General features: G+C 34.7%; 1 protein-coding gene across 7 annotated transcripts in view; it reads right to left on the minus strand.

Moving 5' to 3' along the window:
• Nucleotides 1–19,137, minus strand: part of TRDMT1 (tRNA aspartic acid methyltransferase 1) — an 80,417-nt gene that overhangs the window by 28,061 nt on the left and 33,219 nt on the right. For all 7 annotated transcript variants that reach the window (XR_004301955.1, XM_032425574.1, XM_032425573.1 and 4 more), the window contains exon 2: nt 10,382–10,491. Coding sequence is in view for 6 of the 7 variants with exons in the window: in XM_032425574.1 (XP_032281465.1) it covers nt 10,382–10,491 (110 nt within the window). In the remaining variant the exon portion in view is untranslated. The remainder of the gene's footprint in view (nt 1–10,381; nt 10,492–19,137) is intronic.

The raw sequence follows: 19,137 nt of genomic DNA on the forward strand, positions 1-19,137 counted from the left end.
TATTTTTTATTTAGGAAATGTGATATACTGACCAGTCACCATCCCTTCCATGTAGGTCTCTGTTAAAATATCACCAAATGAAAAAAGGCCCTGTTTTCAGATATCCACAATAATTATACTGTTTTACAGTTGTGTGTAGTCAAAAAACTTCCAAAGGTAACAGATAAGATTAATCAATATAATTCCTATTGGGCTAAGCAGTTGAAAAATGTGCTATTTTGGGCGTCTGGGTGGCTCAGTTGGTTAAGCGACTGCCTTCGGCTCAGGTCATGATCCCAGGGTCCTGGGATCGAGTCCCACATCGGGCTCCCGGCTCAGCGGGGAGCCTGCTTCTCCCTCTGACCCTCTCCCCTCTCATGCTGTTTCTCTCTCGCTCGCTCTCTAATAAATAAATAAATAAATAAAATCTTTAAAAAAAAAAAAAAGAAAAATGTGCTATTTTGCTTCTATTTTATATATCAGAAGATAAATACAGTACAGTGGTCCCTCCCTTATCTGTGGTTTCACTTTCCGGTTTCAGTCAACCCCAGCCAATCAGGGTCCAGAAACAAAAGATCCTCCTTCTGACTTATGGTCAGATCATTAGTAGTCTAACCCTAACGTCACAATGCTTACATCATTCACCTCACCTCATCTCATCATGTAGGCATCTTGTCATCTTACATTACCACAATAAGGGTGAGTACAATATATTTTGAGAGAGAGAGACTGCAATCACAAAACTTTTACTAAAGTATATTGTTATAATTGTTCTATTTTATTGTGATTGTTAATCTCTTACTGTGCCTAATTTATAAATTACCTTTATCATAGGTATGTATGTATAGGAATAAACATGGTATATATACAGAATTCAGTACTGAGGGCTCAGGCATCCACTGGGGGCCCTGGAATGTAGTCCCACGTGGATAAGGGGGTCTGCTGTACAGAGAAACAAGTCATGGGTTTTCCAATTCTCATTAAGCACTCTTAGTAAAAATGCTTAGCCAGAAACAAGCAACCAGACTAGAATCACAACTTTCCTAATTATGACACATTTTTAAGAAGTTCAATGACATGAATAAGGCAGGACAAGCTTTATTCTGAGTTCTGTAAAGAGTGAATTAACCTGGGGAACACATCAGTTGTCTCTGTTGTATTAAAAGTTTGAATGTATGTGTCTATCATTTTTAAATCACAGGCTTTGAAGTAGTTTAAGGTGTATATGTAACATAAAAACAAAATTAAATATTGAAAAGTTCCTACAGCACCTCTGAATCCCTGGGTTCTCAGGAAAACAATGGAAAATCATGCACTGACCAGTCTGTCAGAAAACATGGGGCAAAGCAGTACAATCAGACAGCACTTCATACCAAGTTAGAGAGCCTGTCAGCACAGGGCTACTGTGATAAGCAACTTACGGATGTCCTAACTGAATATGGATTGATTAAAGCTACATTTCTAAAACTAAAGTAAAAATAAAATAATGATCTTTTACATCAGGAGCATCCTATGTCTAGAATCTGAAGGAAGCAAACAGAGTTACTGCCTCCAGTACAGGTTGGCATAAAAAATTACAATTTTAAAGGATTCTTCAAAATAGTGATTTTTTAAAAAATCAAATGATAGGGCAGTTATGCAAGAAATAATTAGTCAAACCATTCACAACTTTATTTAACCTGGCATTGGAAGGCATTAAAATGTATTGAAATTCAAGAAAGTAGTTATGGAGATACACAAATTATCTTTAATAAGTTGATATTTGCAACCTAACAAATCTATTCTTTTGCTTTCAGAGAACATTAGGTCAGCTCAGTGTGGTAGCACTGTTTATCACATGTTGATGAGCAGTTTTATTGGTCCTCTTACTAGCTTTATTACTTGTTTTTGCAGAAAGTCTCCTGGCTATGCTTATACTTAATTGTCATTTAAACTTTAGGAAAAACTTGGTAGGTTAGAAAACAACTTTTGACAATTTTAGTAAATTTTAGTTAATCTAAAGAGAACTGACATTTGTACAATATTCAGTCATACTTCCAATTTTCAAGTATCGTTTACTCCACTTAGGTCATGCAGATTTCTTGTTACTTATTTCTCAGTGTTTGTAAGTTTCTTGTTACTACTATACATAGAAACTTTCTTCTATTATATTTTCTAACATGTCTTTGTTTGCATATATAGTAAGCTACCGGTTATCATATTTTTGTAAACAGCTTCCTTAAATGCAGTAATTGTTCCTCATACTATTTTTAGGACAGTACGTTGTTTTCCAGGCCTACACAATTATTCTTTAGAATCCTCCTTAATATTAATATGCTATTTCTCCTGCATGAGTACATTACCTAACAGTCCACAACAACATTAAATAACAGTGCCAAAGGTAGACATCCTTGTTTTATTCATTATTTTAGTGAGAATGCTTTTAAAGTTTTACCATGTAGCATGCTACTGGAGTGGGAGATATATGTGCATGTTTGTGTTTAAACAGAAATATAAACACACATACACACAAAGCCACTAAATGACATATACATCTCTAGTAGAATGCATTTGTCCTAATTTTATTGAGAGATTAAACTTATTGGAAAACCCTGCAATTTGTCAAATATTTTCTAATACATAGTTTTGCTCTTTCCAATTATTAACATGTTGAATAATAGTAATAGAATTCCTAAGTACTAAATTACTATTATACTTCCCAAAACAAAATCCATTTTAGTTATGCTACATTATTCTTTTGATGTGCTTTTGATTATTTGGTCATATTTTACTTAGAATTACTGAGTTTATATTCATAAGATAATGATTTTCCTATTTTGTGGCTTATAGTAAGTATCCGATAAAAACTGAGTGGATATTTCCTACCATTTCCTGCACTATGAACTCTGATGTTATCTTGTGCATAAATATGACAATCAGATCTTTATTGAGGACTATATTAATCATCATTATAAAGTAACTTTCTATGACTCTTAAATGTTCTTGCCTTGAAATCCATTCTAACTAATATCTATTCTGAAACTGTTATCATTTGTGACCATTTGCCTGGTATCTGTCCATTTTTTAGCTACAATATGTTGTTCATTCAACATTCAGAAAGTGATCCACCAACATTGTTGTCTGTGACAACAATGAACCAAGAAACAAGGTTTCTGCTCACATGGTTTATATAGTAGTGACTAGTAATTCCTCATTTTCTACCTAGATGAATTACAGACTTTAGTTTTATTTTACTAGCTATTATACCCAAGGAGTTCTGCTCCTGGTTATAACCCTCTCTGTGATTTTTCAGGTCTGACTGTGGGCAGTTACATAGGCTTCATCCCACAGGCCTTGAGGGAAAGCTGCCCTTCCCACTCCAGAACTGGAACATGGTCAGCACATCACGTCTCTGCAGGCCATCAGAGTCAAGGATTCAGGCGCCCTGGCCAGCACATTCTTCATATATTTGCATGTCTAGTTCTCTTTATCTGTGGCCTTGGGCAGAGGTCCACTGCACGCAGCTCTGCCAAGACCTCCTTATGGGAGAAGGTGGTGGAAATCTGGAAGACACTTCTCCCTACTCTGGCTGGTACTCAGCACTTTCCCTTCCTAGCCCTCCTCCCTTACAATTCCCCCTAAGGCCGGAACTCCCCCACATCTGTGCTGACACACCCGCTCTCCCCCAGTGTGCTGCAGCATGTGGAATGGAGCAGGGGGCCCTGGCGTTTTCTCTTATTTTACATATGTGCTTATATCACCACAGTCAGTGATAAAGGCTTTACTCTTTTATTTTTGTCTTGCTGCTTTAGTTAGCTACTCTGTCCTTCCCAGCTCAGCTAAGCTCCTAGTAACATTAAATAATGTCCTAAAAATCCATAGCTTCATTTATCTTTCAAATACACGTATTTTTTAAGTCTCACTTTCTTCTCCTACGTCAATCATGTTATTATTTCTACACTGCAAAGATTCACAACATTTTTACCCAGTTTTCTAACCATAATTTCTTCCCTGACATGGTAGCTTTATTCCTGGGCTCTCTTCTTGGATTCATCTCTTGCTTAGTTAGATTAAGTGAATGAGTCATTTTTTCAATAAGGGCCCACGAGTACTACAGTTCATGAATTGTTGTAGGTTTTATTTTAGGAATTTCTTCCCTCTATTTCTGTTAATATTTTTGTTCCATTTATTTTATTGTCTTCCCCAGAGATACTAATTATTTTTACTGTAGATCATTTTTGTCTTCAGTAATTATCATGTATTCTGCAACATTTGATCTGTATTTCTTTTCCGTTTTATTTTGCTTTCTTTTTCTCAAGCTCTGTCCTTCATGATTGTTTGCAGCACTGTCCACTTTACTTTTTGCTACGCTGACCTTTCATTTCTATAATGGTTTTATTTTTCTCCTCTTTCTTTTTTCCCTGACCACTGATATTTTTCCAGTCCAATCACTGTCTTATCATTGCTTTTTGAGCTGGTGTATGTATTTATTTGAGTTCTTGTTTTGAAGATACCATGTTTTATTTAATGCCTGAAGCTCATGGAGGCATGTATGTTTGAAATTTTCTTCAGCTTCTTAACATAATTTTCTGTTGTATATTCTGTGTTTTGTTTACATTTGGTACCTTATTTTTAAAGTACAATATTAGTATTAGCCTCAAACTGGTTCCTTTCTCATTATTATTCATTTCTTAATGGAGGCCACTTGAATCAAGGAGTTTGCTGAAAGATGAGATGAAATAGGTACTTTGTGGCCACACTGTTTCTGGGAAGGACCTGCACTAGCTTTAACCTAAGAGCACGCCTCTGTCCCTAACCCATGATCTTGCATTCAGGGCGAGCAGGAAGTCTGTTGCAGTTGCAATGGCACTTTCAGCTCAGGGATCTGGATTTTTCAAATCTCTCTTCTCCTGACTTAGAACAAACAACCGCCAGGTGTATTTGGTCTTCTCCCTTGCCATTTTCTCCTTCTTGATTCTGCACAAAATATGTAGAGGTTTGCCCATGATTTTGCCATCCTCATTCAGTTCTGTCCCATTTCCACTGCATTGGACACTATTCTTCATAATTTTCTTTCTTGTTTTGGCTTATCTCTAAATCCTATTTTTATTAATGATGGTTTTCCATCCCCCTTTCCCTTCTTTTCTTATTTCTATTAGGAAAAGGGATAGGAAAAGGGATAGAGTTTTGGAATAGAAGTATCTTTTTTTATGCCACATTCGATCAGAAATCCCAGAGAAAACTGTTTACAAGCATATTGTAAACCCTAGAGTAGCCACTAAGAAAATAAAACAAATATAAATAAGGTATACCTAATAAGCCATTAGTAGAGAATAATAAAATATTAATATATAAAAAGGCAGAAAAAGAGGGATAAACAAAAAACAGATTGGAAAAATAGAAAACAAGTAACAAGGGAGTAGAATTAAATCCAAAAATATTAATAACAAGATTAAATGTAAATGGTAAAACACTCCAGTTAAAAGGTAGACACTGTCAGCCTGAATAAAAAAGCAACACCCAACTATACACTGTCTACTACAAATCTAATTTAAATACAAAGATAAAAATAGGATAAAATTTAAAGGATGGAAAAACATAAACATGTAAACATTAATCATAAGAAAGCAGACTAGCCATATTAATATCAGGAAAAGTAGAGTTCAGAACAAAAAATACTTCCTGGGGTTAAAAAGGGACATTTCAAGGAGCATTATCAACAATAGCCAAACTATGGAAAGAGCCCAAGTGCCCATCAACTGATGAATGGATAAAGACGATCACACACACACACAGACACACACACACACAAACACACACACAAACACACACACAATGGTATATCACTCAGCCACTGAGAAGAATGAAATGTTGCCATTTGTAACGATGTGGCTAGAACCAGAGTGTATTATACTAAGCGAAATAAGTCAGAGAAAGACAAATAACATGATTTCACTCATATGTGGAATTTAAGAAACAAAACAGAAGAACGAGTGTATTAAATAACTAAGCAAAATAAGTCAGTCAGAGAAAGACAAATAATTTAATTTACAGCATTAAATAACATATGATTTCACTCATATGTGGAATTTAAGAAACAAAACAGAAGAACATATGGGAGGTGGGAAAAGAGAGAGAGGACAACAAACCATAAGAGACTCTTAACAATAGAGAACAAACCAAGGGTTGATGGAGGGAGGTGGGCAGGAAATGGGTTAGATAGGTGATGTGTATTAAGGTGGGCACTTATGATGAGCACTGGGTGTTGTGATGAACCACTGAATTCTACTCCTGAAACCAGTATTACACTGTATGTTAACTAACTAGAATTTAAATAAAATCTGGGAAAAAAGGACATTATAATGATAAAGGGGTCATTCAATCAAAAAAATTATAAAGTGTAAACACTTAATAACAGAGCTTTAAGATAAAATGGAGCAAAAACTGACAACACTGAAGAAAGACACATTCACGACTGTGGTTGGAAATTACAGCACCCTTCTCTTAGCAACTGATAGAAAAAATCAGTAAGGATACAGAAAAATTGAACAACATTATCAACCAACTTGACCTGACTGACATTTACAGAGCATTCCACCCCATAAAAAAAGAATATATTCTTTTCAATACCATATAGAACATTCACTAGACAAACTGAATTATGGGCCATAACACAAGTCTCAACAATTTAAAATAACTGAAATTATACACAGTATGACCAAATAAAACAGAAATGAGAAATCAGTAACAGAAAGATATCTGGAAAATATTATGAATATTTGGAAATTTAAACCCATACTTATAAATAACACATGGGCCAAAGAAGAAATCAGAAGGGAAATTGGAAAATATTTCTAACTATATGAAATCAACACAACATATGAAAATTTGTGGAATGTAGCCAAAACTTAGGAAAATCTACAGCATTAAATGTTTATATGAAAAAAAGGAAAACAATCTCAAGTAACTCATCTAAAGTCCCACTGCAAAAACTATTAAAAAACATAAATTAAACACAAAGTAGAAAGAAATAATAAAGATGAGCAGAAATTAGTGAAATAGTAAACAAATGGACAATAGATAATATCAATTGCATCCAAAGCTATTTACTTGAAAAGACCAATAAAATTGGTAAGCTTCCAGCTTCACTAGCATTTTACAAATTACTAACATCAGGAATGACCTACAGTACATCACTATAGAGTTCACATATAGAAAAAGGATATAAGGAAATATGAAAAAATCAAGCGAATACATTTGACAAATTAGATAAAATGGATAATTCCTTCAAAGATCACAAATTTCTAAAACTAAATAAAAAATAAATAGGAAGCTTCACTAGTCTTTTAGCAATTAAATAAATTAAATTCATAGTTTAAAACCTTCCCACAAAGAAAACTTCAGGCCCAGATGGCCTCATTAACTAAATTCTATCAAACATTTATAGAGGAACTAATACTTGGTTTTCAAACTCTTCCAAAAAATACAAGGTTAATATAACCCTAATACTGAAACCATATTAAAACACTGAGGAGAAATAACAAATCACCTATGAAGCTAAATGTAAAATACTTAACAAAATATTAGCAAATTGAAACCAGCATTACATAAAATAGGTAATAGATCATGACCAAGCAGGATTTATCCTAGGAATGCAATATTGACCTAACATTCAAAAACAGAAATTGATATAATCACCATATTAAAAGAATAAAAGGGGAATGATATAATCATGTCAAAAGATGCAAGAAAGATAGCATTTGATAAAATTCAAAACCCATTCATTATAAAAATTCTCAAAAAATGTAATAAAAGGAAATTTCCTCAACTTGATAAAATACATCTATAAAAAATCTACAACTAATATCATCCCAAATGGTAAATGACCGAATGTTTTGCCTCTAAGAACTGGAAGAAGGCAAGGATATCCAATGTAATCCTATTTAATCGACACTGTATAGAAGGTCCTAGACAATGCAATAAGACAAGAAAAAAAGTCACACTGATTGGAAGGGAAAAGTAAAACTCTTTATTCTCAGACAATATGATTGTGTATGTAGAAAAAATCCTAAAAAAATCAAAGCTATCAGAATAAGTCAATATAACAAAGTCACAAGATAGAAGGTCAAGGTCGATAAACAAAAATAAGTGTATTCCTATACGCTAGCAATAGGAAATAGTGGTAAAATAGTGGTTTTTTAAAATACCACTTACAATAGCATCAAAACCCACAAATATTTAGGGATAAATTAATTAACATATGTGCAAGATTTGTACAACAAATATTACAAAATATTACTGATATAAATTAAAGACTACCTAAATAAATGAAGACAGATACCATGTTCATGGCCTGGAAGACTCAATTTTATTAAGATACCAATTCTTTTAAAACCAATCAGAATTCCAATCAAAATATCTTTTTGTAGAAATTGGCAATGTTATTCTGAAATTTACACAGAAATGTAAAGGACAGTGTAGCCAAAATAATCTTGAAAGAAAAAACAACAGCAATTTGAGAACTTATGCTACCCAAATTCAATACATATTATAAAGCTATAATAATCAAAAGAGTGTGCTACTGGTGTAAGGAAAAACATACAGATACTACTGAAGAGAGAGTCCAGAAATAGACACACATTTATGACCTGTTTTTTTTTATGAAAGTGTCAAGGAAATTGAGGAAAGGATAGTCATTTCAGAAAATGGTAAAAGAAAGAAAGAAAGAAAATGGTGCCAGGACAATGCTATATGCACTTGAAAAAAAAAATAAATGACTACTACTTCAAACTACACCAAAAAGTAACTTTAAATGGGTCATCAACCTAAATGGAAAAGCCAAAACTATAAAATTTCCAGAAGAGGGGAAAATGGGGTCAACAAAAATTTTTTAGAACACACAGAAATGTGATCAAAAAACAAAGAAAGATAAATAACTTCTGCATTTTGATGAACACAGTTAAGGAAATGAAAAGACAAATTACTGAACTGGAGAAAATATTTGTTATATACATTTCTGACAGACAACTTGAATCCAGAAAACTTAAACAACTCTTACAATGAAATGATGATATTACAAACACACCAAATAATAAAAATTGGGCAAAAAATTTCATTACAGAAGAAGACACAGAAACGCACAACATTTTTAGCCATCAGGGAAATGCAAATTAGAATCATCACACACAAAAGAATCGCAACAGCACAACAGGCTCACTAGAATGGCTAAAATTTTAAAAATTAAAAATATCAAGTGCTGGTAAGGATGTGAAACAACTGAAACACTTAAACATTGATTATGGGAATGTGAAATGGTATAAACACTCTGGAAAACAGGATTTTCTCGTAAAATTAAAGAAACCTACTATATGACCCAACAATTCCAATTCTAGGTATTCATCTACAAGAAATGAAAACAAAGATCCACACAAAAACCCTTACATGAATGTTCACAGCAACAGTTTTGTATAGTCAAAAACTGGAAATAACCTAAATGTCTAACATCATGTGACTGGATATATACATTATAGTACATAATATTTCACTGTATAGAATATTACCCAGCAATAATAACAAAGAACAGACTACTGATATGCACAACGACATGGGTGAATTCAAAAAACATTGTGCTAAATGAGCAAGTTACATTCATGATTTTATTTGTGATATACTGGAAGTGGAAAATTTAATTTGTAGTGACAGAAAGCAGATCAGTCGTTGCCTGGGCATGGGACACTAAGGAACACTAGAGGGGATAGATGTTCTAAGTCTTGATTGTGGTGGTTACACACTTGTAGTCAAAACTCAAACTACACACAAATGAGTGCAGTTTATTGTAAATAAATCATAGCTTCATGAGAAATTTGTTGTAAAATGTTTCACAAGAAAATGGAGAAAAACACAATTTCATATTATTTAAAAAATAACAATGTACATCAGTGTTAAATACTTCTGCAGAGTTCATCAATGTACTTTTAACCTCTAATTTTGATAGGCTTGCTAAAATAAGAAGCATTCAATAAGTAATAGCCAGTGACTGCCTCTCTTGTTTTTACTCCTGTTATATATATATATTGTGCATGACTATTGCTTGAAAGTAAAGAATTAAACAAAGTTTAATATCATTACAGAACCATGCATTTAGAAGTCAAGCATATTCTTACATTTCAATCCTTTGTCTCGGAGACCAAAACACTGACCTCTCTCATTCTCATTCTCTCAAACTGAAAATTAAAAATAAATAAGGCCCCAAAAGAGCATGCCATCTTCTTATAGATTATAAAATGTTGATTCCCTTCTAAACTTTTTCATTTATATATGATTTATCCTCCAATGAAGACACCAGAAATCAGTATTTTACAGTGTTTTTCAATCACACTTTCCTTGCCATATACTTATTAAAACAATAAGCAACATTACTCACTTCGATTGTCTTGGCCAGTAACTGCGTGTGAGGAAAATTATACTTGTATACTTCATTAGCGACAGTGTTTACATCAATGGCAGCCACCACTTGTGCAGGTATGCAGCTTTCTGTAATGATAAGTGGAATACCTTAAAATGTGAAGTCCTTAATATCAACTTGATCACTTTACAGAAAAGTCAAAATCCAGAATTTTGTAGTACACTTCCTCACATCCTCAATTATGTAGCTAGATCTCAGATTTCTAATGGACAACCAGGCCAGGGAGTTAGGCATGAAATGGAATATTTGCATACTTCTGGTTCATCTCTCTAAATAGCATTCTGATGCTAAAAATAAGATTTAAATGTTTTAGTCATTATCTCTTACATTTGCCTTCCTCACTCCATTAAGATGTACACTTATGAGTTAAATAGAAAGTTTTCCTAAGTTAAAACAAACCAAAAATAGAAAAGGGAAGTATATTTTTAAAAACCTTAACACTTGGAACTCTATATAAATAAATTAACTACCATTTGCTCCTCACCTTCTAACATTAATACAAAGCTGCTTCCCAATATCACTAAAAATGCTTTTACATAAATTTTGGAAGGTTTTTAACAACAGTTTTATTGAGATATAATTCACATACCACAAAATTCACTTGTTTAAGGTTTAGGTAAGTTTTTAACTGAAATGAACAATTAATTGGTGTCCAAATATAAAAACTACATAGACTAAAAATTAAAAATCTTAACAGACCAGGACAGAAAGGAGTAAGGGAAATAATTTCAAGAGCATGCCTTCACTACCCTTCTCTCTTGCTGCTAAAAAAAATAAATAATTCTGGGGGCACCTGGGTGGCTCAGTCATTAAGCGTCTGCCTTCAGCTCAGGTCATGATCCCAGAGTCCTGGGATCGAGTTCCCACATTGGGCTCTCTGTTCAGCGGGTAACCTGCTTCTCCCTCTGCCTGCCGCTCCCCCTGCCTGTGCTCTCTCTCTCTCTCTCACTGTCAAATAAATAAATAAAATCTTAAAAAAAAAAAAAGAATTTAGATGTAAGGAGCTAGGGCTCATGTAGCAGGCACCAGAACTAAAACTCAGATCTCAGAAGATGGGGTAAAGAGGAAGGCTCACACACACACTCAGAAAATAATCACAACCATACACTGAGGCCTAAAAGAGATGATGTCCAAGACAAAACAAGGGCATAAATATCTCTAAGTAAATATTTGCTGAATGTCTACCAGGCTCAAGACACTCAGCTAGAACCAATTATCTCCTAGGTACCCTGCTGCCTTGTATGTAGGTCACTGGAAACTCTGAGGTCCAGTTAGTAATATCATAGGTAGCTGCCTCCAACTGAGTTTAGAATCAGTAACTAGTTATTTGCCTTAGTATAAAGTTATAAATAATACCTTTGTCAAAGGCATCAGAGAAATCTTGAAACATAAATCAAGAAGGCTTTTAAACAAATAAAAAAATTAGTATATAAGGATTATTTTGCAAAATCACAAACCTGTTATAATTCAGATCAAGAACTAAGTTACTACTAAGCATTGTATGAGAGCTCAGAATTACATAAATTTCATTGAATTATTTCACTGTTTTGTTAAATAAGATATCTTGTCATTAGCATGATGAAGCCTGCTTGCATTTCCACTATATATGCAGCAATCTGGGACTGCCTGGAGTTGGTTAATATGACTTTTCTCTTTTTTCAGGCTGACTGACAATACACAGTGATGTGCCGAATCTGTACCACAATCAATAATTAATTTTATGTTCTTGTATTATGTGCCTGAAAGACATAAAAACTTATAAAGCAACTGCCAAGTAAATGTTTTATGTGGCTATCCAAGAACCGATGAACCAAAAATTCTTTCTCGAAAAACAACAGATTTTAAAAGTCAGTAAGCAAAAGCACTGTTGTTTATTGCATTATTTTAGAGTGTTATAAAATTAGGATCCAGTGCATGGCCTAAAAAGTTATTTCTGTGATGAGAAATGAATGTACTAAGATATTACTGACAATAATTCAACTTGCCTTTTCAAAACAGAATTGTTCTGGTGTACGGATGTGTTTCTAAGGAAAAAGTTAGATTTATAAATGACCATTTTAAAAAAGCAAATCTGGTTGTATGTAAGTGATGAGTCACTGAATTCTACTTCAGAAATCAATATTGTACTGTATGTTAACTGACGAATATTTAAATAAAATGAATAAATAAGTAAATAAGCAAAACTGTCAATTCTGTCGAAATCTGAAATTGAGATCCAAAGACAAGTTGTCTTGATATTTTCTACTGTATACTTCAAATCTATAGCCTCCAAAAATCTTTGTCAAGCCATGTACACATATTTTGAAAATGTTTAACTAAAAATACCAAAGTGAATATAACTCAATAGAATTTTGCATAAATGAGCTCTACTACTTAAATCATGCAGGAGAGGTAATTCTTGCAGGGGAGAGGGAACCCATCAGGATCTTTTAGTAGCATGGAGGGTAGGGATGTGTTTTCAGCACTGTGATCTACTGCTCTACCTGGATGTTATTCATGATATTTCAGTTATTACTCTGATTGCATATTTATCAACAGGAAGCATGGGTATAAAAGGTACGACACTCTAGTTAGAGAAATGCATATAAATGATGTTAAAAGATTGTCAGATTGGATCTACAAGGAAAAGACAAGGGGTATCATGCTCCTGTTTAACCAACTGAGCCACCCAGGCGCCCCATGCTCCTGTTTACATGAGGACTGAATTTAAAAAGGCAGAGTTAGTTATACCAAGAGAGACCTTCTAGGGAGATGCAAGAAATGTCACCAACAATACATGCGTAATTCCTGCTCTCACGTATGTCTCTTATTGAAGTAGGCAAGAATCAAACACACACACACATACCATATTTGAATAGCAATAATTTTCCTTCTTTTCCTGATCACTCTTTCTGGAAAAGTTGTAGGGAAAAACTGGTTGGTACTAGTGAAAGGGTACAAGTTTACACTCTTATCTGCCTTTCCTAACCAAATAAATCAGAAAGTTTAATTGTGCATGGTTATTAAGGTGGGGAAAAATTCAATTTTTAAAAATGTAAATATAAAATTAACCAACCCATTTTGAAATAAGGAAAGTAGCTTATTTTTTTTCCTTCTTTTTCTTCTTTATCATTTATTTTCTGATTTGTATCTCAGATAGGTGAGTAATTACTTGAATGAGCTCATTATGATCATACCTGAGATACCTAATCAGGTATGTTAACACTGACATCTAGTTGTGAAATGGAAGATCAGTGGAACATATCCCATGTCTATTTTCCTTCATTCAAAATGACAGCTTAAGAATAAAAGTACTAAGCAAAAGCAGATCTGAAAGGATTCTGAATTTAAAATGATTGCTAAATGTTTTATCCCTATTGGCAAAGTATATTTCTTTTTTTAAAGATTCTTGCTTTTCAAAACTTGCAAATAAATTATTTCTCTGAATTAAATAAAATTTAAAATAAGTTTCAAAATTCATCCAATTTCCTTAGAAAATCTCCTTAGAAGTTTAGCTAACAGTAAACAACAAAAAAACTTACTTTGGGTCAAGACATACACTAGATCGTTGTTTCTAAGATCTAACTAAATACAAGGGCCCATTAACCAGAGAGTGGACAGGAACTGCTTGAGATATGTGTACAGACCAGAGCTGGGGAAGTGGCACCAGAGAAAAAGGTACCAAATTAATGTTTAAAAAGGAGCACACTGAATTTACATGGAAAGGAAAATAAAGATCCTATGCCAGATAATACAATGCAATTTGGAGAAGAGGAGGATTGCCTCCTCCATTTTGAGGAGGACATTGAGAAAGAACAAAGGTATAAGAAAGAAGAAGAACATGATAGTTTGCGCTTTCTGGCCTTTTTACTATTGGTTTGTTTCTACTATTGAAAAAGAAACGTTAATGGCTGGCACTCTAATTACCACGTTAATCCATGAAGAGAAGGGCCACTTTACAGAGCTGGCGAAGCAAAGAACTGGAAGGAGTTGAGGTCCTGAAGGATTTCATGGAGTCACCATAGCAGCCCTAGATTACTATGTCTAGACTCACTTTTTTTTTTTTTTAAGATTTATTTATTTTAGAGAGAAAGTGAGAGAGGGAGAGAATCTCAAGCAGACTCACCGCTGAGCACACAGCCCTACATGGGGCTCGATCTCACGACCCTGAGATCATGACCTGAGCTGAAATCAGAGCCACCAAGCGCTCCTAGACTTACTTTATGTGAGAAAGAAACAAACTTCTACCTTCTTTAGTCACTATTATTTTGGATGTCTCTATTATTGACATTTGACATTGGATGTCTCTATTATTGACATTTGAACCTAATGCTAACAGATGCATGAACCTAATCCTAACAGTTCCTCAGTTGTTTAGATGGCTGTGTGTGTGCGTGTGTGTGTGTCTGTGTGTGTCTGAGCATGTGGTGAGAAGAGAATTTCAGGTTCAATTCCTGTTTAGACCGGATCAATATAACTCAAAAAACATTTATTGAGTGATGTGTGCCAAGCATTTTGCTAGACCCACAGGGATGGATATATAAAGTTTATATTTATGGAGGTCAGGGGAGTTTTAAAATTAAAGCAACATTGTTTTTCTCTAAGGTACAAGAATTCCTCCTTTAATATAAAAGATGAAAAAAAAATATAAAAGGTGATTTCCCCCCAAATTTTCCTTATGAAGTGAATTTCTACCAAGCAAATACTTTCTTCATTATTTTTTAATTTTTATTATTGAAGTATAGTTGACATACAATATTAGCTTCAGGTGTATAACATAGTGATTCAACAATTCTATACATTACTCAGTGCTCACCACAATGTGTCGTCACCATTTGTCATCATATAATGTTATTTCTTCATTATTTTTTAAAAGTCACATCTATGTTACCCTGAGGAGAAAAACTCTGGAGGCTTGATTTAAGAGAATATAAAAATTTTGGAAAACTAAGTAAAATCATATATTCAACAAACAACTCAAAAATCTAATAAGAATAATATTAATAGGAATACCAGCACTAATAACACCACCATGGTACACTCAGAATCTCAAAAGCAAAACCGCTGAAACTCTGGAACAGTGATAATCAGCCTCACGTATTTCCTAACCCCAGTAATCTCTTGTTAAATATTTTTGCACAGCGAGACTTCCTCAGATGATTTATCATAATACTGATTAGAAGGTGACATGAAGCTACCACTAAGGAAGCTCTCGTTTCCCTTTGGAATGATGGCTGAAGTGTTACCCAACAGCCTCTGTGGTTCTTGACATAAAACAAAGGTCAAACTATAAATATTGATAATAACTAAAGAGAGGACAAAACCTTAACTTCTCAGGCTTTCATGCAACAGATCTTCTAATGATTACTAAGTGTTCATAAGCCCTTTTTATAAAAGGTGCTTGGTGTTTTAAAATGATTTATTGTCCTAAGATAAAGAAATGTCTCCTTCCATCAAGTTTTGGTAAGTTTTAAGACTTGGAAAGCAGTATTAGATGGCTTATTTTTAAATTCTATTTTGTTTGAAAGAAAGATAAACCTTCATTTGTTTTTGTTCCTTATAGAAAAGTCTGTATTTTAGAAACCTTATCAAGAGAGATGGTCAGTGTTCCATGGACATGTTTATTTATAAGCTACACATATCAATATATGTAACAATGTCAATTTTTTTAAAAAGCATGATAGCATCAAATGCTCTTTTTTTCCTGAACTCATATCAGTAAATTTGCACTTACGGGGTTTCCCAGGATTCTTCCCAGGCTGTAATGAAATCATTCTATAGCTTCCAAGTCATCTGGTAGTTCACCACTGTCTTCCCAATAAAATCCAAACTTCTTAGCATGATGTGGACCCTGCATACCTGTCTAGCCTCCTCTTTTGACACTGTCCCTCGATTCCAATTCACTCTTCCAATTCACAGTCACTACACTCATACACATACACTTTTTTCCCCAGGTAATACCCAACTACTTATCATGCCCCAGATGGGCCATAATTTCTCAATCCTAGTACCTCTGTATATAGTTAAAAAGCCTATCCTACCCCGTCCAACCTCTGACACCATCTCTCTTGTCCTAGATCATTCTCGTTGGTCCCTCAGGACTCCCTCAGCTTAGGCGTGACTCCTCCAGGCAGCTTTCACTGAGCCTGCTGGAGTGAAATGGGGGCCGGTCCCTCGGTCATGGTGCTGGGTAGTTCACACTATGGTCACATTTGTCCCAGGACACTGCCTCTCTCACTAGACTACACGATCTGATAGAGCCCAGGCAGTGGCTTGTACATCAGAGTACTCACAGCACCCAGACATTGCCAGAACTGGCACCCACTTGGCCTCCAATAAACATCTCCTGACCGAATAGTATGAAAATGAGTGAATTTGATCTCTAAAACCAACTCCTTATTATTGTTCATTTCCTTCTTCAATGTTCTGTTCCTCAGAACAGGATTAGCTTAAAAAGTCTTTAATAATCCTGTACTTCTGTGTTCATCAAAGCCTAAAAGACCAATTTTAGGTAGATTGTTTGACATTTAGGTCAAATGTTTACCTTGGCAACACAATGAAGTTTCCAGAATGGCCTACAGAATTCTATTTATCTTACAAATATGTTAAATAATAGCACCAATAGTGCTACTGTCGGGCAATTATAAATACTTATTAGAGTAGCTATCATGTACTGGGCATTCTGCTGGGTACTGAGAATACAAGATGAGATGAGTGGACATCTGTGTTGTGCTTTACCAGCATCTAGTATGCTTCTCTAGCAATAGTCCCAGAGTTTCTTTTGGGGATCTTACCACACTCACTTTCTGTCAAGTGGTTCAGACGGCCTCAACCCCTACCCCTGGTTTCACTTAAAGCATGTGTCAAGCCTGAGCCAAGACTTGCAGAGTGGTTTCGGAGAGGGCAAACAACTCAAAGTAAGCCAATGAGGCACAATAAGAGGGAACACCTGACTTTTTCTTGGGCAACTAGAAAGATGCTTGATTTTCTTACTGAGTTTAACCATGGAGGGATCTAAGTTAGCGGCTACTACAGCCTTCTTGATGCAGTAAGGGGAGAGTGTATATTAAAATGCACCCATGGGGGATGCCTGGGTGGCTCAGTCAGTTAAGCGTCTGCCTTCAGCTCAGGTCATGACCCCAGGGTCCTGGGATCGAGTCCCACATCGGGCTTCTTGCTCCACAGGGAGCCTGCTTCTCCCTCTGCCTCTGCCTGCCACTCCCCCTGCTTGTGCTCTATCTCTCTCTCTGACAAATATCTCTCTCTCTGACAAAATCTTTAAAAAAATGAAATAAAATAAAATTCATCCATGGGGTGCCTGGGTGGCTCAGTTGGTTAAGCCTCTGCCTTCGGCTCAGGTCATGATCGTGGAGTCTCAGGATCAAGCCTCATGTCAGGCCCTCTGCTCAGTGGGGAATCGGTTTCTCCCTCTCCCTCTGCCCCTCTCCCCTGCTCGTGCTTGCTCTCTCTCAAATAAATAAATAAAATCTTCTTTAAAAAATGCACCCAATCCAGAAAGAACAAAACTGAGACAGATACAGAGAGAAAGAAAACTGGTTCCTGGTAACACAATTTGAGCCGCTTTAAGCTGTACCCCAAACCAAGCCTATATTTGATCTTAGTCATTACATGAGTATTTACAACTTTTATGTAAACCAGTTTGGATTGTTTTCTGTAACTTGGAAATAACAGTTCTAATAGGCATTTAAGAGAACACACACTTAAATATCACTTGTCACTAAGAGGAAATGCATTTCAAATTCCAACTTGGCAAGCAAAACAACATGAACATCAAAAGCCTTGTGAATAAGAAATTAATTCACTACATAGCTACAAAACAGAAACACTTCTCTTGATCAAACACTCCCCAAGTGTCCTAAATTGAGGCAATATTTGCAGGGGTCCCAACTTGGGAGGCAAGGACTTCATTACAGGTCTACCTAATTACTTTATCCTATACATGTATTCTAAATACAACAAACATGCAGACAGCCTTCTGTAAGCTGTATCCCCAATGTCTTTTAAGGAGCATATAGTATTTTCAGTTGAACGGTCTTATTAATTCTTTAAAAATTCAAGTTCTAAAAGTAAAAATGGTCAAAATAGAAATTTCAATGACAGGCAATTCAAAATAAAGAATTTCATATGATCAATTAACATAAAATGATGCTGCACCTCACCAATAATGACAGAAATCCACATTAATCAGTTTTACTTATCAGACTAGGAAAGCTTTTATGAGATGAACACTGTCTAGTACGAGCAAGGGTTTGAAAAAATGTGCCCTTCTTCATGTTGGCTGTAGTGTACACAGATTTAACTCCTCTATCATTCATCCTAGCTATTCCGCTTGTGACAATTTATGCTAAGGAGATATTTGGACAATATAAGTGTAAGACTGTCATATTAAAAATGATACCCATATATACTGATGTGGAGTGATACAGATTTTTTAAGCACACACACAAAAAAAGTCACTAACTATCTTGTTTGGTAATAATCCAAGTTTTGTATAGTGTATGTGTATGTACCCATATTAAGAAAAAAAAAAAAACAGCAAATTTGACGGGCTATCTCTTGATGGTAGAGGGAATTTAGAAGTAATTTTTTTTCTTTCTTTAAACTTTTTTGATTACTTGGTCTTTTTGTTAACAATAAGAATGGAATGCTTTTTTTTTTAAAGATTTTATTCATTTATTTTTTTTGACAGAGAGAGACACAGTGAGAGAGGGAAC

This window comes from Phoca vitulina, unplaced genomic scaffold, assembly GCF_004348235.1.
Source record: "Phoca vitulina isolate PV1807 unplaced genomic scaffold, GSC_HSeal_1.0 scaffold33, whole genome shotgun sequence".
Lineage (NCBI taxonomy): Eukaryota > Metazoa > Chordata > Mammalia > Carnivora > Phocidae > Phoca > Phoca vitulina.